The sequence below is a fragment of the Alexandromys fortis genome, unplaced genomic scaffold (assembly GCF_014885135.2).
Source record: "Alexandromys fortis isolate MF-2015 unplaced genomic scaffold, M_Fortis_MF-2015_v1.1 scaffold_13, whole genome shotgun sequence".
Classification (NCBI taxonomy): Eukaryota; Metazoa; Chordata; class Mammalia; order Rodentia; family Cricetidae; genus Alexandromys; species Alexandromys fortis.
This window is the reverse complement of record NW_026067908.1, coordinates 36,938-61,223: the sequence shown is the minus strand read 5'-3', so window position 1 is coordinate 61,223 and position 24,286 is coordinate 36,938. Positions and strand designations below refer to the sequence as shown.

The 24,286-nt window shown below is 44.7% G+C and overlaps 1 protein-coding gene across 1 annotated transcript; it reads right to left on the bottom strand.

Moving 5' to 3' along the window:
- Cyp4x1 (cytochrome P450 family 4 subfamily X member 1) lies at window positions 1-23,865 on the bottom strand. Its single transcript, XM_050136309.1, has 12 exons — window positions 23,692-23,865; window positions 17,324-17,465; window positions 16,312-16,356; window positions 13,908-14,035; window positions 11,319-11,446; window positions 11,087-11,241; window positions 9,601-9,701; window positions 8,852-9,042; window positions 5,129-5,262; window positions 3,922-3,986; window positions 2,626-2,708; window positions 1-988 (listed from the first exon to the last, which is right to left on the bottom strand). Exons 1-12 carry the CDS (start codon window positions 23,863-23,865, stop codon window positions 814-816), a joined length of 1,521 nt encoding a protein of 506 aa, XP_049992266.1. The 3' UTR covers window positions 1-813.
- Window positions 23,866-24,286: the final 421 nt, after the last annotated feature.

The window sequence follows — 24,286 nt, the reverse complement described above, 5'->3', positions numbered from 1 at the left end:
CCTAGCTGTTCTGGAACTCACTTTGTGGACCAGGGTGGCCTTGGACTCACAGAGATCCGCCTGCCTCTGCCTCCTTAAGTGCTGGGATTAAAGGTGTGTGCCAACAGTGCCTGGTGCCCTTCTCTTCCTTAGGAGCTACTCAAAAAAACTGTGTGTGTGTGTGTGTGTGTGTGTGTGTGTGTTCATTAAATCTTATAGCCATCCTATGAGGTTTTACAAGTGAGGAAACAGCATGCCTCCATCCAGAGACTGGACCAAAGTGAGACATCCAGCTTAAGTGGAGGAGCCAGGGTCTGAAGCTAGGTGACCTGGCTCTGGGGACTATTGATGCCTGAGAACACACAGAGACATTATATATGGAATATGCAGAAAAGAGTCAGGAAAAATGCACACTAAATTACTCTGCTTTAAGCAAAAGCAGTAGGCTTTGTCAGGTCAGGGGGTGCAGCCCAGGTGAGGGGGCATTTTAGCTACACTTCCCAGTGCCAAAAAAAAATTTTGCACTCAGCACACATCCATTCTCCTGTTATTTGTATAATTCTGAAAACTATTAAAAAAAACCCAGAAAATTTATAGAAGTCACCCAGTGATAGACTTAGTAATAATCATTAGAAAATCATTTGAAAATCTCTCTAAGTCATACACATCCAGGGTCACCTGTGTTTCCTGAAAATGTCTTTGGGTAACGTGCAGCTGTAGAGAGGCCCAAACCCACAGCCCTCTAACTCTCCCATCAGACTTAGATTCTTTTCCATTTGCCTGGGCCATTGGCTATAAACTTAAGAAGGAAATTTAGTCATTGTCCCCTTGTGTCTAACAGTCAGGGAGTTTCTTCAGCTGCAAATAGATTCCATGCTTGGGTCTGAGGACCATGTGGCTGGAAAAGGCAGGAGGCCTGGTGAGGTCTGGAAATACTTGGAAACGGAGCAGAATCAAGGCAACGGCCACCTTTAATTCCAGCATGGCAAACTGCTGCCCGATGCAGTTCCTGTGGGGGGAGAGAAAGGGGTTAGTTTCTAGAATAATAAGTCTGGAGGTTTCCTCTGATTGAAACATTTTCTCCACGAGGGAAGGAAAGGACTCAAGAAACTCCAGAGGTGGACGGACTTCACATCTGGACAATCTGTGACTTGGAAATTCATGAGGGCCCCTCTCCAGAGTTACAGAAGCAGTAAACAACTCCTGGTGAGGAGACGGAGCAGCTGTGCTTCCCAGAGACCTCTCGGACCAGCCCAGGAGCCTGCAAGTTGTGCAGAGAGTGCCAGGGTTGCAGCTTTTGTGAGTCCTTCTTTATTTATTTATTTATTTATTTATTTATTTATTTATTTATTTATTTATTATGTATACAATATTCTGTCTGTCTGTATGCCTGCAGGCCAGCAGAGGGCACCAGACCCCATTACAGATGGTTGTGAGCCACCATGTGGTTGCTGGGAATTGAACTCAGGACCATTGAAGAGCATCTCTGAGCCATCTCTCCAGCCCCCCTGGCTTGGACTTTTTGGTGAAGCAGCTTGTAGTGGTTTGAGAAAGAATGCCATCCCCTTCCTGTAGGCTCATGTATGAAGATGATGTCTGTTCCACAGTTGATGGGATGGTGTGGGAAGGACTGGGAGGTGTGTCTTGTTGAAGGATGTGTGTCTCTAGGGGGTGGGCTTTGAGGTTTCCAAAGCCCAACCAGCTGGGTGGTGGTGGCTCACACCTTTAATCCCAGCACTCAGGAGGCAGAGGCAGGTGGATCTCTGTGAGTTTGAGGACAGCCTGGTCTACAGAGCTAGTTCCAGGACAGGCTCCAAAGCTACAGAAAAACCCTGTCTTGGAAAAACAAACAAACAGCAACAACAACAACAAAAAAAAAAAAACCCAAAAGCTCAGCCATTCCCAGTTAGATTTCTCTCTTTGCATGGTGCTTGTGGATCAGATGCAAGTTCTCAGCTACTGCTCCTGCGCCATGCCCAGCTGCCTACCACCACGCTCCCTCTCATGACAATCATGGATTCACCCTCAAACTCTGTAACCCAGGTAAACTCTTTCTTCTACAAGTTGTCTTGGTCACAGTGTCTCTTCACAGCAAGAGAAAAGTAACAGAGACACAGCATCTTTAGAGCCACCATGTTCCCATAAGCAACTTTTCACTCTTGTTAGTAACCCCAACAAAAAGCCAGTGATTCACTAAATTAGGCACTAATACATCACGATCTGTTGGGGAGTCATCTTTCTGAGGTGAGTAGATGTGTTTGTGTTACTTTGTTTTTTTTTTTTTTTTTTTTTTCCAGAAAAGTTCTCTTACACAACCAGAGTAAAGCCGAGTTTTCACACCAAATATCATTGAGACTTTTAGAGTTTGTTCTTAGGTTGCTCCTTGTAAGAATGTGGAGTGTGATGCCCTCCCTGAAGAAGGCAGCAGCTGGAGTCACCCACAAATTGTTTCTCCTACTAACATTGAGTCCGTGAACGATACTTACAGTGCAGGCTTGTTTTCGGATGTATGACTCAGGGATGTGACATTAAGTGGTACTGTCCTTTGTGAAGAGATGGGTTCTGGGAGGAATTAATGGAGCAGAGGGGCTAATGGGTATAAATAAGCTTTCTGTGTATATTTTCAACAGCTTAAGTTGGCCTCACCTTGGGCCACTGGAGAATGGTAGGAAGGCACAGGGATGTCTCTGATCAGAATTCTCCTTGGTGAATCTCAAGGGGTCAAAGACCTGAAATGAGAAGACAATACCATAATCAGCTTGACAAATACAAATACACATCTTTTAAGGCGATATTTAGTGCTGATAGAGAAACATATGCCAAAGAAGATATTTAAAATGTTCTGCAGGCCATATGTAAAAAGAAGATAGCATTAATTTTAATAATAGATTTTATTAAACCAAATAGTCTATCATGTACTTATTACAAATAATTAAGGAAATATTTCACTTTTGAGTGGGGTACTGTATCTTCAAACTTCAAATTGCAATTCCAATTAGCCAAGTTGCTTAGTGCTCACATGGACAGCACCTCTATAGACCTGGAGGGGTTATCAGGCCCTCTCCTGACCCGTCTGCTAGCCAGTCTAAGAGTGCACCCACCTAGCACAAATGGCCCAGCTTCCTATTCTACAGAGTAGATCGAAAGCCCTAGTGGTTTAAATAGAAGAAAACACTAGTGCTTATGCTTTGGATTTCAAGCATATCGAATCAGCTCAGGCTTTCTACACATCTCCTTGCCTCTCCAGGTCCTCCTTTCTCTCTTTCTGAGGTTATTCTGGGCTCTAGACAGCTGACCCACATGGTTTGGAACAATACAAGGCATTGATGGGAATCTGAAGGGTGACAATCGAGAGTCTGGGGTGTTGACTGTTCATTGGCTGGCTCCTCCCTGCTGGTTGTCCTAGACTGGCAATATCTCTTCCGCATGGGCCCGTTTGATGTTTCCTGTCTAGCTCCTACAGGCTGTGTAACTCTCCGCTCTGGGGTCCATCAGGTCTGGAAAAGATCAATGATTCTGAAAGATACCCACTTTCATTTGCTTCCCCTACACTCTGCCCGTATCTTCACAAACAGTTTCTTTATGGAACATTTGAACTGAGCAACATAAATGTGCCATCAATATCGCCAGGATCCCAATTGCTTCATACAATAAAGGAGACGCTGAGCTGCCCACTTTGCTCTACTGACGAGCTGCGGACCTGCAGAAATCTACTAGGTGTTCCAAAGAGCTTGACAGGCGAGTGACTGAAACAGAGGCAGTGACAGTTAGGACTAAGGTCTTTAGATGGCAATAAAGATAAAGGATATGAGGGAGGACAAGGTTGTTAGCGGGTGAGCCTTACACATTTACGGTCACAGAGCAGCCGTTTTCAGGCTTAACTGTCAACACAGCAGTCACTCAGCACCACTCTCTAAAGCAGTCCGCAGAAGAGAATCTTACCTTCGGGTCTTTCCAGACGGCAGGGTTGTGGTGGAGACCCCAAATGCTGAGAACCACAGTCATTCCTGGGGCAGGAGGGGAACAAAGAAAACTGCTGGAGTGTGTGGGAAGACGTCCTCCCACTGAGCTGCGTGCCAACGCTCCACCAGGGAAGGACGCGGGGAGAACGGGCTTGGGCTTGAACTGTAGTTTTCAAAGCAATTATTTACCAAATTCATAACTTTATACTAAGGAGTCGTTGGTATCTGGCCAAAGAGCTAAACTGTACTTGAGGTTTCTGCCTTGCTTGGAATTACTGTTAACATCTAGGCAGCACTCCACAGAGACTGCTCTGTTCTGCCTTGAAGATCCAGAGGCTAATTTCTCTTGGCACTGTTCATCTGTGAAAGGTTGAACATTTGGGCACATATTCATATGGTTGGTGGTTAAAACAATAAAAGGCAAAGAAGAGGGAATTTGAGCATCATTTTCTTATCCAAAAATAATTCTGGTTTTGTCCACAAAATCAGAGCCACAGGTTGCAGGCCTTGCCCTCAGCTCTCCTGTTGACCTGTGGACACTAAAGCAGACGAGGGAAATGATATCTCGTGTGATCCTGCTGCCACCTATGTGCCCTGCGCAGAGACATCTGACTTCACACGCAGGGTTGCTAGAGGTTCTCACTTTGCTTCACGACTGTGAACCTTGTATACATATTGGGGTTTTCCCAATGGGTTTTTGGAGATATCAAAACTATTCACAAGTGTTTTGTAAACTATAAAGTACTGAACACATGTCTGTCAAGATCACATTCCAAGGGGGACATGAGACAATGTATTTGAAGGTTCTATACAGGCTAAGTATTGTCCCCTTCTAAGTTGGTGTGGGGATAAGGACTCCCCTTCCTGTCTCCTACACTAACACAATGGTGCTCCTCTCCTGTCCAGACCCACTTGGGTCTCACAAAGATTATCTTAGAGACAATGTCGCAAAAGATGAAACCCTTGGCTAGGTTTCTCAAAATGAGGCTGGAACCTCACAGCTCTCACTGGTTATGTGGCTTAGGAAGAAGGTCACTGAGACTCACAAAGGATCAAGGAATTATCCTCCCTCCGAGCTTTTAGTAGCTGCCCAGCTCCAACCTAGACGTTCCAAGAAACCCCAAATCCCACCAGTCATCATCACTGTCACCTTCAGGATCTCAGGGTTAGGAAAAGAATGTGAAGACCTGCAGGCAGTGAGTGTCCATCTGGGAGGGGAAGGGGCTTGCTGAGTTCTCTGGAGATGGATGGGATGGGAGGAATCAGGCGGAGTGTCTCCTGGATGCACATTGTGGTGTACGACATCTTATCCAGCTGGTCCCTGTGAGGACAAAGGAGAGAAGTGACTGAGATACCAGATCCATGTTGTATTGACTGTTTTCTTTCTTTTCTTTTTTCTTTCTTTCTTTCTTTTCTTTTTTTTTTTTTTTTTTTTTTTTTTTTTNTTTTTTTTTTTTTTTTTTTTTTTGGTTTTTCGAGACAGGGTTTCTCTGTAGCTTTGGAGCCTGTCCTGGAACTCCCTTTGTAGACCAGGCTGGCCTCGAACTCACAGAGATCCTCCTGCCTCTGCCTCCCAAGTGCTTGGATTAAGTATTGACTGTTTTCTATTTGATTTCTTTTCCTAACATGTGTCACTGTTGGGATAAAGTGATTTCGTCTGAGTTTATACAGCATATTGTTAAAATGTGATCTTTTCTGTCATCATGTCAATGGAAGTCCCAAAGGGGACAGACACACCGACGCCACGTGCCTAACAACAGGATTCTGACAAGCAGCGCTGCAAACCTTAGCTTTTCATGTAACGGAAGAATGTATAAGGCGCAGCTAAAGACTGAACAAGAGGCTAAAGAAGTTGGAGAAAAAATTATGTAAAGGGAATTGTTGAAATATTGAAGTACCTTGGAAAACAGAGTTGGGTGCTACTCATCCTAAACAGGGGGAGACTGACTTCGGGCTACATAGAGGGTTTGGTATGTGCTTCCCCGGATTTTGGGAAGCACAGAACCAATCACAAGTGACTCAGAGCAGACAGACCGGCAGGGAGATCAGCTGAATGAGGTAGGGATGCACAGGTGTATCTGGGCAGTCAGTGAGCTGAGCAGGAGGAGGGAGAGCCCCAGATCAGCTCGAGAAACACTGTTTCCAGAGTTCCCCTGCCCCATGAACCAGCACTAGAAAGTTCCAGAAAGGGAGTCTCCAAGATACCAGCAGATGGAATGACCGAGAGACGAGAAAAGCACAAAGTGTTTGACATGACCATGACAGGGAATCATCTCTGACACAGTCAGAGTCTTGGGTTGGGGAGAAGGTGGTCAATAAGACAAGCCAACAACAAACTTCTCTCACTCTACTGGCTTCCAAATCAAAGAGTCAAGGAGGGGTAGAGAGAGAGAGGCTCCAGGTGGGCGAGCACGTGAGTGGCGATTCGCCAGTGCTCTGGGCTAGATAGGCTAGCTACTGGCTTGAGAGTGGCTTGTGGTTTCAGTAGATGGGACTCCAGGAGACTCCTTAAGATTTTTGCCTCTGAGATGAAAAGAACTCTTCCCCCAGAGCAAGTCTGAAGTGAGAACAGGAAAAGGATGAAATGGTTTATCTGTATAACTAGCTGTGAGATCAGGAAAATGACTACGTGTATTTAGTCATTTCTGTCTGATAACATTTCTGTTTCTTTTTCTGATGAATTACTTTAATGAGGGTGTTGGCCATTGAAAAATGTAAAATTTTAATTCTGTATTCTTTCCCCATCAAGGCCAAGAAAGAAATGGGCAATTGTGTCTACTCTGGCACTTACATAATTAAGAGATACAACTTTACCCATATCAATGTGAACAAAAAGAAAAATTTTGGTTTGTTGTTGTTTTGAGACAGTCTCACTATGTAGCCCTCTGTCATGGAATAATCTCTTTGTATGCTGCGAAGATATGTTGCTCTCACTGAATTAATAAAGAGCTAAAGGGCTAATAACTAGGCAGGGAGAGGCTAGGCAGAACTTGTGAACAGGGAGAGAGCGCTGGGATGAGGAAGGGCGGACTCACAGGAGACGTGGAGAGAAGCAAGATGAGCATGCCATGCTGAGGAAAGGTACACAGTCACGTGGTAGGATGTAGTTAAGAAATATGGGCAGATTTATGCCGTAAGAGCTAGTTAGTAATAAGCCCAAGCTATCAGCTGAGCATTTATAATTAATAATAAGTCTCTGTGTGGTTATTTGGGAACTGGCTGGTGGGACAGAAAATTCCAACCACATAGCCCTCAATGGCCTGAGCTCTCTGAATTTATATAAATCTTCCTGAGCAAAGATCATCATCATCATCATTATTGGTTTTTCAAGGTAGGGTTTCTCCCTGGCTGTCCTGGAACTCTCTTTGTAGACCAGGTTGGCCTTGAACTCACAGAGCTTTACCTGCCTTTGCCTCCCCAGTGCTGGGATTAAAGGTGTGCGCCACCACTGCCTGCAAGCAAAAGATTTTAAACCAACATAGAAATGGACTAACAAGAAGTCAAAGAGAGAAATTGCTTAAAATATTCTGAATGTTACACGTAAATTTCATTAATGAAAATAATAGGTATGTATAGAGTTTTATTTTAATGGTTCTGGGGCTGGAGATTGCTCATCAGTTGAGAGTGCTTGTTGCTCTTGCAAAGGATCCGAGTTCAGTTCTCAGCATCCGTGTTGGTGGCTCACAACCACCCCAACTTCAGAGGATTTGATGCCTTCTTCTGGACTTGCGGCACCTGCACTCGTGTGCCTATACCCCCACACAGACACTCCCATCCACATTCGTAAAAAAATAATTAATCTTTGTGCTGGGTAGTGGTGGTTTATCCTAGCACTCAGGAGGCAGAGGCAGGTGAGTTTGAGGTCAGCCTGTCTACAGAGTGAGTTCAAGGCTGTTACACAGAAAAACCCTGTCTCAAAAACAAAACAAAACAAAACAAAACAAAACACCAAAATCTTTAAAAATGTGCTTTGTAGTATTTTTTTTCTCTTTCTTCCATTAAAAGAGAGAATAGTTAACAGATCTTTTGGACTTTAGGCTTTTCACCTGGCCGGGACTCAATTACTGTTTTCAAATTTAGATCAATTAAGAATGAGAAAAGCCAACACATGCATTTCCTTCTCTTCTCTTCTCTTCTCTTCTCTTCTCTTCTCTTCTCTTCTCTTCTCTTCTCTTCTCTTCTCTTCTCTTCTCTTCTCTTCTCTCTCTTCTCTCCTCTTCTCTTTCTCCTCTCCTCCTCCCCCTCCCTCTCCTCCTCTCTTCTCCTTTTTCTCCTCCTCCTCCTCCTCCTTTTTTTTTTTTTTGAGACATGTCTCACTATGTAGCTCTGGCTGTCCTGGAACTCACTATGTAAACCATGGGGATCTCACACTCACAAAGATCTACCTACCTGCCCTGTGGGATTAAGGGCATGCACCACTGTGCCTAGCCTTATTTTTTTTTAAGTATCTATAACAGACAAAATGGAGCATTGAATTCATGTTGGAATCATGCATCATAATCTCCCAAGTTCAGTTAATAAAAAGAAATGGGATAGTCAACAAGGGGATAGGTTAGGAGGTTCTCCATTTGGGTCCTCCCAGCAGCAGTGATTACACAGACAAACATATCTTTGTGTGAGACAGTGCTTGACCTGCCCATCTACTGTGAATCTGTAGAACAAAAAGCAAAACAAATGCAACATTGTGTTGAAAAAAAAATAGTGTCGGGTGATTTTTGGATAGTGAACTTCCTTTGCAGAGGATAAGGCTAACGTGGGGCTCTTTTCAGAAAGAAGAGACAAGTGGCCTGCTTACTCGGCTTTGGCACACACATACCTTGGGATCCTGTGGTCAGTAAGGCATCAGGGTAAGAAATAAGCACACCTCAAAAAGAGTGCTAGGATGACATACTGAGGGCTGCAGATCTTACCAGGTGACGGAAGACCCGTCTCCCAGGATGCTCCTGATCTCTGTCCGGCATCTGTCTTGATGCTCAGGGTTCAGAGCCAGGCAGTAGAGAAGCCAGGAGATGCTGGCTGCAGAGGCGTCGTGCCCTGCCCACATGAAGGTGTTCACCTCAGATCGCAGGTCAGTATCTGAGAAGGCTTTTTCATCTTCAGCCTACAACAGGCGGCAGAGACAGCTGAATGAAGTGTCACGATTTCCAAACTTCACAGATGTTTGGAGACACCAACCAAATGATAGTTTTATAGAAACACTAGAGTTTCAACTGAAGGTTTCAATTTTTAGTTCAGTTTATCAAACACATATTACAAGTTCTATTCTGCTCAGAGCCAAAAGGAAAGCAGGCTTTGCATAAGCACTTGGAAAATTTCTTCACCCTTTTAAATGTATCGAATTTTTCAACATTTTCTTTTGGAAGGGTTTGCTCATCCATGCTTCCATTTTCCCCCTAAGTCTCTAAACCCCTGGTATCTGTATAGCTTCCAAATCGTAGCAAACAGACATTCAGTCTTCGCTGATTCCTGGTGAGTTACAGGTTTCAGTCTTTCTTCCAGACTGCACCAAGAGCCATGGCTCACAATACTCTACAGTTTGCATTTAGCAGAGAAGGTGTGTTTCTGTCTTTCCATTTCGATTTCATTTGCCTATCCACCCTCCACCCTCCCACACGGCTGGCAAGCTGTGTGAGCAGACCTAGACTTTTGGTGCATTTACCTGGGCAGAAAGGACAATATCCAGAAAATCTTGAGACTTTTGAGTGTCATCCTGCTTTACTCCATCCTTGAGGAGTTTCTTTCTGTCCTGGATTATCTTTTCTGCATGGAATTAAAGGTACTAGTTACCGAAGGGACAGCTAAGTCAATCACAACCAAATACATTATAAAGCAAGGCAGAGCCTACACAAAGTGTAATGTCTTATGTGCTCTCAGAGGCCAGAGGGGGCATATTATATCTAAATACATTAAACTTGTATGAGTGGTTTATTTTTCACCAACAGACCACTTTTAACAGAAGTTTCACACAGAAGAGATGAAACTTAGTTTCTATCAGTAGGCAAGCAATGTACTCAAGATAATCACTAAGTGAGATGCAGAGGACCATCACCGTTTTTCCACTTCAGTTTCAAATCTTGTTTCCATGGAAAATACCCAGTGAAATAGCCATCAGAGAAAACACCCCACATATGTAGCTAAAGGGCCCAAAAGCAAGCAAGCAGGCAAGCAAACAGATAAAAACAGAACATGGGGCAGATAGAGTCTGGACATGCACCTTCTACAGAAATTTGTTTTCTGTCTTAATTGGGGTCAATTGTGTATTTGAATTTACCATTTCATATAAACTTTAATGAATTTTGGATGGAAGTAAGCCGAGTAGTATGTTTTGATTTTTAAAAACATTTTCTGTGCGTCAAGAATTTAGCTCCTCACCCATGCTCATGGAAACAAAACTAATTAAACTCAGCAAGTTGCAAAAAATAAGTCATGGAAGCAGGAGGGAGAGTAGCTGGACAGAGGGGCTTCAGCAGGAGAGGGAGGCCAGGAGACGGAAATGAGGGAACAAACATGGTCAAAACTGTGTACATCAGTGAAACTGCCAACAAAGCCATTGTTGGGGCCGGACTAATAGCTCAGTGGTTAAGAGCACTGGCTTCTCTTCCAGAGGACCCAGGCTCGATTCCCAATACTCACATGGCAAAATTCCAGGCTGTCCTGGAACTCGTCATGTAGATCAGGCTGGCCTCAGACTCACAGAGATCACCTGTCTCACTCACCCTCTTGAATGTTGGGATTAAAGGTACACACTACCGTGCAAAGCTTTTGGGTGTCTTGAATACATACCCACACCTCCCTTTTCCTCTATGCCTGTTCTGTGCCAACATTTTAGCTTGTGATTATTACTTAATTTACTGCTAAGGACGCCACATGCCACGTGCATTTTAAAATCTTAAATTTTCCCTTGTTATATATGTACTTGTAATAATTGCATATAACAAAATTGCATAAGACATAATGGTGAGGTGCAAACTTACCTTAAAGGTAATTAAAGCTGTAATTCTTTGAGCAGAGTCCATATTAAAGCTCCATTAAGAACAAGAATTCACTTCCTACTTACTGTGAGACTTATCCTTCTACATATAAGACAGGCATGATGGTGCATGGATTTGGGGTGACCCACGGATGAGACTGGCCCCTGTTTTTACCTGTGCATTGATGGATCACTTTGCCTAACTCCTGGAAGCAGTGGCCCTTAGGGCTGAATTTGAAAATTATGTCATGATGATGCCAGAAGTTGTACAAGCGAGAAGATATGATTTCGCCAAGTTCAAATGTTGCCTTCATGTAAGGCTCATAGGTGCTGGAAGAAAGAGTTGGAACAATGGGTTAATAATTGACTTAGATCACAGAGAACTCATTGACTGCCCCATCACTGACCCGTTTATCTGGCAGTTGGTCTCCTGGCCAAAAGCACATTTCATGATGATGTCCAAGGCCATCAAGTTGATGTGTTCAAAAACCTCCACGGTTGTTTCCTGAGTGCTCCAGATCTTCTCCCATTTATCCTGGCAGAGGAGGCCAAGATCAATATCATCACCATCATCAAATGGTCTTTATTTGCCTGCTTTTTCCCCAACCCTGCTCTTATCATCTTGGGGACAAAACCCTGACCCTACAGGAACCAAAGACCAGGAGTAAATAGCCCATGTGTTTATTTTGCGCACGAGGAAGGGAAAATACACACTAAATGAGCGAGAAAGAGCATGATGCACACTTCACATCTGGCAAATGGTCTCTCAGGGGTTGTCATGGCTCTGCACCAAACAGCACAGAGTTCCACACCCCCCCTAATTAAGACTGCAATGCATGGGGTTCCCCCAGGGCTTGCTCCACCTCCAACCCCCAGCTTGTTAGATATCCCATCACTGCTCTCAACCACCACACCCACACTTTAATAAACTCAGAACATTTTCCATAAACATCTTATATACAGTAATCGACAATACCAACAAGCATGCTAACGTGGCAGGGGAAGATCTGGGGCCGCAATCCTAGATGAAGAGCTACAAGCAACTAATGAGAGATAAGAGAGGAGAATTAGTCTTCCCCAGGGATGAGCCCCCTACATGGTTATTCGATACTAAGTGGTTGGCCCTGAAAGCACATACATACAACCCTCACTAAACGGTTGCATTATATTTGTACATTTATATAGACATGTAACAATAACTATTAAAGAAAAAGAGGTCATAAATTTAGGAAGGAACAAGGGGGAGCATGAAAAGGGTTGAGAGGAGGAGAAGAAAGGGAATGAAATAATAATATTTAATTTAAAAATTGCAAATAAGTCCGGCAGTGATGGCACACACCGTTAATCCCAGCACTTGGGAGGCAGCAGCAGAAGGATCTCTGAGTCTGAGGACAGCCTGGTCTACAAAGTGAGTTCCAGGACAGCCAGGGCTACTCAGATAAACCCTGTCTTGAAAAACAACAGAAAAAATAATCCAAAATAAAAGCAATCAAAAACCATTTCATATCCAGACACTGGGGACCGAAAGAGGCCTGGAAGAAGAGTTGCTGCAGGGCGCTGTTTCTAACGTCCCCACAGACAGGAGCTCCTCACACAGCCTTAAGTGCATTTTCTGACAGCTAAGTTGCCAAAAGGTTCCCACTCCCAGTTAAAAATACATTTATCACAACAAGCATTTTTTTTTGTGTGTGTAAAAATGCAAATAAATGAAAATGTTAAAATTTAGTCCATTCTGTTTGTTGAGCAACTACAGGTGTCACCTAGGAGCCGAATGCTGAGTACCTACAGGTGACAAACTGGGTCCCGAATGGTCCGAGATGGAATGAAAAGTGGAATTTGAAAGCCTTTCACCCAAGTGTCTATTATTTGGTTGGATGGCTTACAACTAAGTGGTTAGCCCTGTAAGGGTCGATTTTTTTTTTAAGAGTCGATTTTTTTGATGAACATATATTTGTTGTACTTATTAATAGAATTCAGTGCGATACTTCCGCTCAGGCATTTGAGGAGAGCTGATGAGCCTTGTGGTGGGTTTGGAAGAAACGAGGGGAGGGGCAGGCATCTGAGTTTGAGGTGCTCTGGATACGTGCAGCGGGAGGCGGTGCGAGAGGAACGCAGAGAAACACACAGGAACGTAGAGGCTAGAAATGGCTCCTAGATGTGCTGGGGACTAAAACGGGCACTGGGGGAGCTGAATTGTGCCAGACACTGACCGGCGCTGAGGAGGATGCTCTCTCCATCTGACCCCCTTCCTCAAGCCTGGAGTCTCTGCCTTGAGACCTCCCACTGATGTGTCCCACTCCACTCCCACAGAGGATGGCACGCAGCCACAAGCTGGTAACACCTGTTCCCCGTGAACGGAGTAAGTAAGGCTTGCAGGTAAGGAGGAAAACTTGGCTTTGTGGTATTATTTGTCCGCTTTTAAAATAAATACATTAAAAAAGTGAAAATCTCTACACCAATAGAAACTTTCAATAAAACTCATTTCTAAACCAGAAGCCACCCCAACAGGGATGCCCCTCTGCAGCAGTCCCTGACTCTTTGGAAGGTGCCACTCACCTCAAGATCCCGCACCACCTACGGGAGGTGACAGAGGCACTGAACACTCACTCAGTCCTTCATGCCCACAGCCAAGTCCACTTCAGCCTCAATCCTTGTCTCACACCGCTCTGCCTAGGAGTTTCTTGTTCTTACTATTGACATGTGCAGATCAGCTTCTAGGGTACAAATCTGAGTTACCTCTGAAGTCTGAGCCAGTTAGCTGCTCTTGGCTTCCTTACCTGTCTCCACAGCACCTGCCACCCGAGTCTTAGCACCAGAGAATGCAAGACTCTAAGACAAAGAACCATCTCTTCTTTTTTTAACCACCTGAAGAATTCAGGAAAGGCCGCCATAGACATCACTACTCAGTGGGTACTTGTTTTCTTATTGATTTCTAGAAATCAGCTTTGATTTTTCTTAACCCACTACAGAAGTGTCTAATCTAATGTTTCACTTACGAGCATCGTGTTCACAGAGTGGGCCATCGCGTCCACACAGGTTGTTAGGATGTCGTCATGGAACGCAGGAGTTAGGAGGCAGCGGTGTTGGAACCACCTGGGTCCATCTAGATTCAGAAGTCCTCGTCCTTGGGAAAGAAAATGAACAAAACCTCACGCATTTGCTAGACGAGGAGAGATGCGGGCCACAGGCAGTCATGAAGAGGTAGTGAATGCCAAGTGAATAAAGACAGGTGAAGACGGTGTCAGCTCTGATGCCTATACCTGGGGTGGGTGCATTTATCACCGAGAGAAAGCGTTCCACAGCCTGAGAAGCTCTGATGCCTGGTGAGGTGTGGTTTCTCAGCCATGGAATGTAGTAGGTAATCTGTGCTGCACAGACTCAGTGAGGACACACACATAAGGCACTCAACCCAGTCCGTCTTTAGCTCATGGTAGAAACGTGAGAATTATCCACCTTCTCCTTGCTGCAGACCAATCTATAAATATTACTACGAACACAGATTCATCAGAAACAAGGCAAGGGCGTCCATCTGATCCCAGATAGCCTCCTCTTGAGCTCTGGTTTGTGAAAACACTTATCGAGGCTGTAATTTCACAATCTCCCACTGCCAAATGTGCTGACACAAAGGTTTGGCTTTCAGGGGCTGGAGAGATGGCTCACTGGTTGAGATACTTGCTGCTCCTGCGGAGGATTGGTGCTCAGTTCCCAGCACCCACACTGGGTGGTTCAAACCATATGCAGCTCCAGATCCGGGAATCCAACCCTCTGTTCTGGCATCCACGGACAACTATACACATGAGCACATACAAACAGACACACAAACTTGCACACATAAAAACACATAAATAAAAATAAAATACATCTTAAAACATCTAGCTTTCCAAGGACTTTAAATTTGAATGACCAACCTTTAAAGTATTTTTATTAACATTTTTCATACAATATATTTTGATCATATTCTTTCACTTTCCCAAGCTTCTCCTAGATCCTTCCCATCTCCCTGTCCACCCGACATTATATTTTTTTCCTCTCTCTCAAAAAAGAAAAACAACAAAAATAAAAGTTAAAACAGACAAACAAAATAAATAAGACAAAACTAGATCAAAACAAAGTGTACGATAAACCATGGAGCCTGTTTTGTGTTGGTCCACTGCTCCTGGGCATGGGGCCTTCCCCGGAGTGCGGCTGATATACCCAGTGACGTGCCATTGGAGAAAACTGGTTTTCCCTTTTCCAGCAGGCATTAATTTGGGTGGGACTTTGTGTTCATTTCCCGCTTTCAGTGCTGGGGTTTTATGAATGGCATCCTTTTTGCGCGCTTACAAATTGCCAGGATCTCGATGCCTGGTTTGGTTCTCTTAGAATGCTGGCCACTGCATAAAGCGCTGGGAATACAGCATTCATCTCAGCAGCAACACCGACTCTCATGCTCATTCCAAAGATGAGGAAGTCACAGAGCGATTCTGTCCCTAAGATCGTGTAGTCTACTAAAGGGAACAGTAGCATGCAAACCTAATGGGCTTCAGACCCAAAGCCTCTCTTTTTTCATTTAAGTTCTTCCCAGTCTAAAATAAACATCAACTACATGCTCACAGGGTAGAGTTAAACTGCACACCAGGGAAAATTTTTTACTGAAAGGCATATAAAAAAAAAATAAGAGAACTCTGAAAAGAAGGAAAATAAAGAAAACAAGAGAGGTGAAAAGATTAAATACTTTCCACAGTGAAGCTAAGATGTGGAAGAGTTTGCAGACATTTTCCCCTTGAAAATGGGACTTTGAGAAAAGAAACAGGACAAGGGTGCTGTGTGACGCTCTGCTGGGTTGACCTTTGGGTCCCCTTTGACCCTCTCCTAGGTAGCTCTCCTCATAGATCTATCTTATTCTTTAGAACGTGTGTTCATGTGTCATCCAGTGTTTGCTTTTTTGTTAAACTGAGATAGGAGCTCCCAGTAGGTTGGAAGTCACCAAATGGTTAGGCTGACTGGCCAGCCCGGCGCCTGCCTGCTCTGTCTTTCCTCTGTTGGGATTACAACTGCTCACCGTCATGCCCCCTTTTAGAGGTGGGTTGAATTCAGGTCTCCATATTCTATTTTTAAATGTTAAAAATGATATGCTTAGGTGAGAATACAAAACGTTGGTTTTCCTTATGGCATTTTCATATTTACGTGTCATTACCCTTTGTGCTCACTCATTTCCTCCTCCCTCTGCCCCCACCCTAACCCCTTGTATCGCCTGCCTCCCTCTAGCTTGTTCCCTTTCTCCTCCTAGATGGTCCCCCACTCCGCATTCATGTCATATGATGTCCCTTTCTTGATGCTTTGGAGTTTGGATGCGAGTCTCTTTGGAATGCTCTGCTGTGGAAAAGTGGCTTGGCGTGGGAGTGGCTGGCACATACATACCAATGCATGGAGTCGTGAACTGGTGCACAAACTGGCTCTTTGGGTCTGCAGAATCAAGCAGAGGAAAGAAAAGGCAGCATTAGGGAAAGCACTCACGACCAGTTCAAGCCGGGGAAGGCTTTCTTCATTTGCCTATACTCAGTGCAGACTGTGGACAGCAGGGAACCCCAGGTCACTTTCTACAACCTTGGAGGCTTAAAAAACCCAAGTCTTGGTTCCGTTCCAGAGAACAAGTCCCAGAACCTAAGCTCATATTCTATCCTGGTTTCTATTTCCCTCAACAATGAAGGCTTGCTTGGGGGTGGACAAGTTTCAGAATGGGGGTTGGGACATATATGCTTGTTGGAAAACATGAGACAGTGAGACACAAGGGCCTCTAATGTTCTTGTGATTCAAACGTAAATATATTCTTCTGAAGAAATGAACTCTAGAGAGACTGGAGCAGAGAGACAGAGGAACACAGAGCTGCTCAGAGAAAGGTCTGTTTTGCTTAGGTTTTGTTAAGGGCGAGGAATGTGAAACCCAGGAAAGATTAGATGTGAGATCTTCACAAAGTTGGCAGAGCTCAAACTGGCCATTTTAGCTTTGTGCTATGCATAATAGGAATTTGTAAACGGATTGGGTGGGTGGGGGAGGAGGGACCTATGCTTTTCAAAGGAACAGAACCTCTTGGACCATAACCAAGAGTTCGGACTGGTAAGGCAGGCTTCTGATTTCCGCTGGAGGCTTCTGTTCATCATGAAGAGCGTGTGAAGCAGGGTTGTTGACTCAAAAGTTCCAAAACCAAGGAGACAAAGGCAGCCCCTGGCCGGGCTGGTGGTGGCAGCTGGGATTTATGGGGCCCTGGGTCAAAGAACTGGGGTAGGGGTATCTAGGAAGTCCCTTAACCCTTGTGGATCTGACCCCTCTCCAGGGTCTCTTCCAGGTCCAGGGCTAATCTTTGCTTCAGATCAGGCCTGTGGGCCACGTGCAGCTCACTCCTGGAGGATTAGGACTTTGTCTCATTTCTTACCTGTTCTGCTTAGAAATATCTTTGCATAGTCTGGGTCGTAGATGTAGAAAAATGCCTGGAAGGGCCCTACCCAGCAGGGGAAGGCACAAGGGTACTTTTTGACAATCTCATCAAGCTTCTCCATTTTATCATCCTGAAGAAACTACAGTGAGAAAGGATAGGAGATTAGAGTCAGTCGGGCTGATACTGCCTTGACACCGACACAGGCTGAGTTCAGGACCCACACAGGGCTGTGCAGCAGAGGCATCTGGCTCCTTTATGCACGGAGGCAAATGTTCCTTCTCTAAGATCTCTAAACTTGGGGATAATGTCCTAAACAAGGCTAGTTTTTTGTTTGTTAGTTTGTTTTGTTTTTCAGTATAAATACATGTTCCACCATCAAACCAAAGCCTTACTGAGTGATATCTCCTGTAAGCTTTTCCCGGCAGAGGATGAGGTGAGGTAAGTCTTATCCTTCCATCTGAGGACATCACTGGCCTAGAGATGGGGCTGGAAGGCTGCAGGTTTTGTTTTCCTATGCTGGAAGCTACTCAAATCTTCCCTGCTGGCAAACTGAACATGACCACTGACAAGCTCACCATTCCATCTCCCTTTTCAGTTCTCTGACTACTGATCAGTAATTCTTCCTCATGACTTAACAACAAACACTTCTCTCTACAAACCTGCCAACTCCTTCCACAAAAACATCCAGCTCTTTACCCATAATAGCAGAAGGTTTATTTCTACAGGTTACTGGAATTAAAAACAAACCTAGAGACAAAACTCTCAGCTTCCAGAATTTATTTTCCTTTTGCAGAGATGGAGTCTCATAATGTAGCCCAGGCTGGCCTGCAAATCACACCAATCCTGCTTCAGGCTCCTGAGTGCAAGGATGCAGGTGTGAGCTATCATGAACAGTCAGCATCCAGCATTTATAATGCAAACTACAAAGTACAAACCACAGCCAGAGAGGAGCCTTTGCTTTTCTCTGTTTTATTTCCCTTATCTCTCTCTCTGTGTTATATCATGTATATGTATGTTTGAATAATGTGTGGGCACAGCTGTGTATGCAGGTGCTCATAATATGTGTGCATATCCATGTGAAGGCCTGAGGCTGATGCTGGGACTCATCCCCAGTCGCTCTTCCTTTTTATTCTTTATTCTTTAAAGGTGTATTTGTATGGATCTCTGTTTTGTTTGTTCATCTGTATGGGTACCACATGCATGCCTGGTGCCTGCAGGAGCCAGAAGAGGGCACTGGGTCCCTGGAACTATAATTACAGATGGTTGTGAGCCACCATATGGGCCCTGGAAATTGAACTTTGGTCCTCTGCCAGAGCAGCAAGCGCTCCAAGCTTTGGAGCCATCTTCCCACCTCCTTTATTCTTACTCTTTGAGGGAGTCTCTAAGCAGAACCCAGAGTTCACTGCCCAGCTGGCATTTATGTAGGTTCTGAGGATCTGAACTCTCGTCCTCTTGCTTTCAAGGCAAGCACTTTACCCACTGAGCCATCTACCTCCCCCAAACCTTTCACCTTAAGGACATGATTGTTAGTGGCTTAAGTAGTCCCAATGAATAACTGAAAATAAGATTTCATTATTTCTTCTTCTTCTTCTTCTTCTTCTTCTTCTTCTTCTTCTTCTTCTTCTTCTTCTTCTTCTTCTTCTTCTTCTTCTTCTTCTTCTTCTTCTTCTTCTTCTTCTTTTTTGTATTTTCGAGACAGGGTTTCTCCGTAGCTTTTCATTCCTGTCCTGGAACTAGCTCTTGTAGACCAGGCTGTCCTCGAACTCACAGAGAACCGCCTGCCTCTGCCTCCCAAGTGCTGGGATTAAAGGCGTGCGCCACCACCGCCCGGCTTCCTTATATCTTCCTACAGTGTTTATGTGTGTGGTCGGGATGCCTATACACATTCTAGCACGATCATGGGGTCTCCACTTTTTTTTTTTATATATATTTATTTATTATGTATACAATGTTCTGTCTGTATGCCTACAGGCCAGAAGAGGGCGCCAGACCTCATTACAGATGGTTGTGAGCCACCATGTGGTTGCTGGGAATTGAACTCAGGACCTTTGGAAGAGCAGGCAATGCTCTTAACCACTGAGCCATCTCTCCAGCCCCCTGGGGTCTCCACTTTTGAGGAAGCGTAAGACTGTTGAAATTCTTCCTCGTGCGACTTCACATCATTGATCGTCCTTATCCTCAGAAGAGGTAGAAAACCGTGCTCCAAATCTGTGTGTTATCAGTCAGCCACTCATCCATAAACTGGTCTCTGGAGAGTTTAGATCCACTAAGAGGCCAAGATCTAGGTCCTGAAATTGTGCTTGTGTTTGTATCAGCAAGCCACCATGAGGTTTTCTAACAGTGTAAATATGTATTCATTCACAATCAATGAGCATTTATGGAGGGCCTGTTGCATACTAGATGATGAATATTCAAAAGCAGCTTGAAATAGGAATTAATTTTGGCTCACGGTTTCAGGGAACACAGCTCATCACGGTAGGGAAGGCGTGATGTCATGCCTCACTGTTTGATGGCAGGAGCTTGTGGATTGTTCACATCATGGCAAACCAGGAAGCAGAGGAGACAACAGGACTGAGAGCAACAAGGCTGGGCTGTAAGTCTCTCAAAGTTTCTCCAGTGACTCCTGTCTGCTAGCCAATCTCTCCAAACTGCCTCTGGCTGGGTATTAGGTGTTTAGATGTGTGTGCAAATGGAGATCTTTCAGATCCAAACCATAACGTGAAACTGAGACAGGTGCTGGCTGACTTCGGAGCAGTGATAGTGGAACTTAATGCTCCATTTCACTAAGTGGCTGACATGTTTTCAGGTTCTTCAAACACTAAACAAGTTTATCTCTTGAACAAACCAATAATGTGTTACGTTGCATGTAAATGAACTAAGGGTTTCAGCCAAAAGACAAACATTGTTAGAGTGCACAAAAATTATATATGTGTTGACAGAAGACAATTTTTAAAAGGCCCCACACGGCCAGAAAAAATCTTGCACATTCGTACTAACAGAGAAAGCTGATGTAGCTTCACCAATGTGAGATAAGGTAGACTTTAAGGGAAGGATTCTGGCTCAATAAGAAGGGACATTCCATAGTAACAAGATTAGTCTACTAGGAAGGCGGAATGGTCAAAATTTGTATGCGTACTATATAATAGCTTGCGAGTTGATAAAGCAAAAAGAAATGATAGGACAAAGCCTCCCAAAACTGACAATCAAAGCGCCTCACAAGCTTCACAGGCCAGTCTGCACTGCACAAGGCAGTCACAGGAGCTGAGTGGAAGTATCTAGAGCATTTACAGCACTTCAGCGTGTTGTCATTTCTTGAAGGTTTTAGCGAGAGGAAAAGTTCACAGCGGAGTGGAGAGAAGCTGTTTCGCCACCTTTTTCTTCTTGAGCGTCACCTCTTTAACACTTCCCTCTCAGTAGCTGGCAGAACAGAGGTGCGGGACAATTTTCAGGTTATTCCAATTTTCAGTTGAGAACTTCTTAATTAAAGTTCTAGAAAGTGTGGCGTTGAAAATGAACTCTAACAAGAGACAGAGTAAATGGAAGTTGAAGGCTGGGAAGGAGGAAGTTGATTCCTCCCACTCCTGCCTAGATCGCAGGAGGATGTGATCTGCCCCACTGAAAAAGGTACTGAGCCACATGGCTAACATAGATCAGAAAAATGGGTTAATTAAGATGTGAGAGTTAGCCAATGAGAGGCTACAGCTAATGGGCCAACCAGCTTATAATTTATAGAGATCTATGTGTGATTTTCTTTGGGGCTAAACAGCTGGGGGTACCAAGCAGGACAAAAACCCCAACAACAAACAGGACCCTCCTTGTTACAGAGGTGGATCCCGTCCAGTAAATCCTCTAGAGGATCACAGCCCTCCCCACCTCTACACAACCTTGTTAAAGACTTGGAGTCAGAATCACCCAGTTATTGGAAGCCATTACTGAGTCTCCAACCCTTATATAAACTTACATAAACTGCACGAGATAAAATTTGTTGTTTTAAGCTGCTAAGTTTGTGGGAAATTTGTTAGGCAGCAAAAGCCAACAGGCAAATAGAAAGGAAACAGAAATATGCAAGGCTTAGAAAAAATTACAGAAAACTGCAACTAACACATCAAAGGAGATACAACATAGCAGTTGATGAAAAATGTTAGAACTCTAATAAAGGATGTGTTTAGTCACTTTGACAACGATCTTAATTTATTAATGTCCCCTGTATTCATGTGCTCTGTGCTCTCCCACCCTGACTCGGCTCTGATAAATCAGTGCAAGAGCAGCACACGTGGCTGCGAGGTTTAAAGACTACTTGCAAGGTCAGATTTGCCCTCTTGCTTTCTTGGGACCTTGATATCAGGTAAGCAGGGCCAGGCTTGCCAGTTAAAAGATAAAAGCGGAAAGATGGTAGAGCAGGAAGAAGAGGCCAAGGCGTTTAGAATAACTGCCAACCTTTATCTGACCTGCTGTGAACCGTGGTGAATTAGCCAAGCTAGCCAAAGTCAGCAGGACCTCCATTCGCCTAGAAAACCTCTATGACCTCACTCAGCTCAAAGTGCCAACCCAAAAAATACTGAGCCTAAGAAATGGCTATTGTCAGTAGGGGGCGGTGGTGCACGCCTTTAATCCCAGCACTTCAGGGGCAGAGGCAGGTGAATCAAGCCCGACCTGGTCTACAGAGTAAATTCCAGGATGGACAGGGCTACATAGAGAAACCCTGTCTCAGGGAAAAAAGAAAGGGAGGAAGGAAGGAAGGAAGGAAGGAAGGAAGGAAGGAAGGAAGGAAGGAAAAAAAAGAAAGAAAAAAAGAGAAAGAGAAATGGCCATTGTCAAGTGTAGTGTTTTTATGTAATACAAAGTCATTGGTAGAAAAACAAATGGAGCATAAGACAGAACTCATAGAAACTAAAATTGTGACAGCCAAATTAGAAACATTTTTTCAGATGGCTGGGTAGTTAAGAGCACTTGCTGTTAAAGCAGAGGGGCTGGATTTGGTTCCTAGAACCCACATGACAGTCCACAACCATCCATAACTCTAGTTCCAGGCCAGGAGATGGGGAACTAGGTCTCTTTTGACCTTTGTGGGTACAGGACACATATATGCTATACATACATCCAAGCAGGAAAAACACTCATACACATACAATGAAATAAATAAATCTAAAAAAATCCAATAATTCATTTTTCTGGGTATTTGCAAAATAATTAATTGCTATTTCATCTGGCTTTTATGCCCACTGCAGCATTATTTATAATGGCCCAGATTCGGAGCCAGCCTAAGAGTATATTGCTGGATGAATGAAAGGAGAATTGTGTGGTCCCTAAGCATGGCGGCTCATGTTATCCCAGCGTGAGGCTTGGGAGGCTGAGGTAGAAGGATCACTGCAAATTTGAAGACAGCCTGGGCTACATAGTGAGTTCCGGGACAGCCTGGACTATAGTGATTGACTCTGTCCACCCAAACCCTCAAAGCCAGACACCCAAACAATCAAAATAAATTAACAAAGAAAAGAAAGAAAGTGTGGTAAATGCACATCTGGGAGTGTACCTGAAGGACCTCTAGTCAGCACATGGGACACGGTACATGGTACGTGGCAGAAATATATAGTTCAGGAAACCGAGGAGCAAAAAGCCAGTGCACCCTTTTCCAGCCCATCCATTCCCAGAGAGGTTTGTGCAGTCCCTTCGCAGCGTTTTCTAGGAGTCACCATCATCCCCCCCCCTTACCCAGGATTTTCAGTTTCTTTGCTGCTCAAGTCTGTATTTTACTTGGGCCCCTCGAGATCAAAGGACGCGTATTCTTTTCGTAGCCCCAGTACTTAGCACACAACTACTACTCCCAGGGTGTTGACAGAATTTAAGAATCTGGATTAGGAGTGGATTTGGAAAACAGGAGAGACCGAACAAGTGGTGATCTCACTACACTCAACAAATCTTTCTCACGCTGTATCCTCGGAGCAGTGGGGCGGGGCCGCTTCCGGCTTTACAGGAATCTTAGAAAACACAGTTTATTTCTTTCTGGTCAGAATGAATCAAGGATGCGAACTATTGCGTTCGATTTTGCACATTCTCTACAACTAATATGTATAACTTAGACCAGTATGCTGAGTTTAAACAATACACGTGGGAGATATGCCCAGGTGACTGAGACTGAATTGACACCCAGCATTCTTATATATTCAGGCTTCCCAAATAACCCCCCTCTCTAGCGATCCTTCTCCAAGGAAATGAGAGAGACTCCAGTATTACAGAGAGCCACCCCACCCCATCTTGGACTGGGAAGTCCAAGAATAACCCGGAGCCACAAGGGAGGGAAAGAAAGAGCGGCTAAGCTATGGGCTTCCTCTGCAGCATCCTGCGGTGCCCCTCCCTCGGTCTACCTTCTGGTGTCCGAGGAGCCAGTGGGCGGGCGGCCCCGGGAAGGGGCGCAGGTCTCGCAGCAGTCGCTGTCTCCGCAGGTAGAGCTTGATTGCCTGCATCAACCCCAGCGCCAGGCAGAACACCAAAGCCAGGTGCAAGGGCCGCGCCCAGCGCGTCTCCAGCCAGGCCTCCATCACTCCGCGCTCGCGGCCGTGCAGGCAGTGGGTGGGTGGGTGGAGGATATGGTGGTGATGGTGGAAAGCCGATAGTTTTCCCCAGCCCGGAGCTGGCGAGGATCACCCAGCCCCCTCCCCAGTGAGCCCTCAGTGTAGCAGAGGTGGGGGAGGGGCAGCTCCTGCCTGGGGAAAAAGAGACCTGCCCTCCGGGATTTTTCAATCGGTTATCCACACATCGGTGCACGCCCGGATTCAGGCAGATCTTCCTGTGCGTTCCTGGGGTGTCATATTTTAAGCGTGACACTTTCCAATCGCAGAAGATCTGAATTTAGATTTTGAAATAATGCTGGGGCTGAGGTAATTGTTTCTCTTCCTTGTCACGAACAAAAATAAACTGCTATGCCAAAGGTCCTGCTTTCTCACTGCGGAATTCTATAAG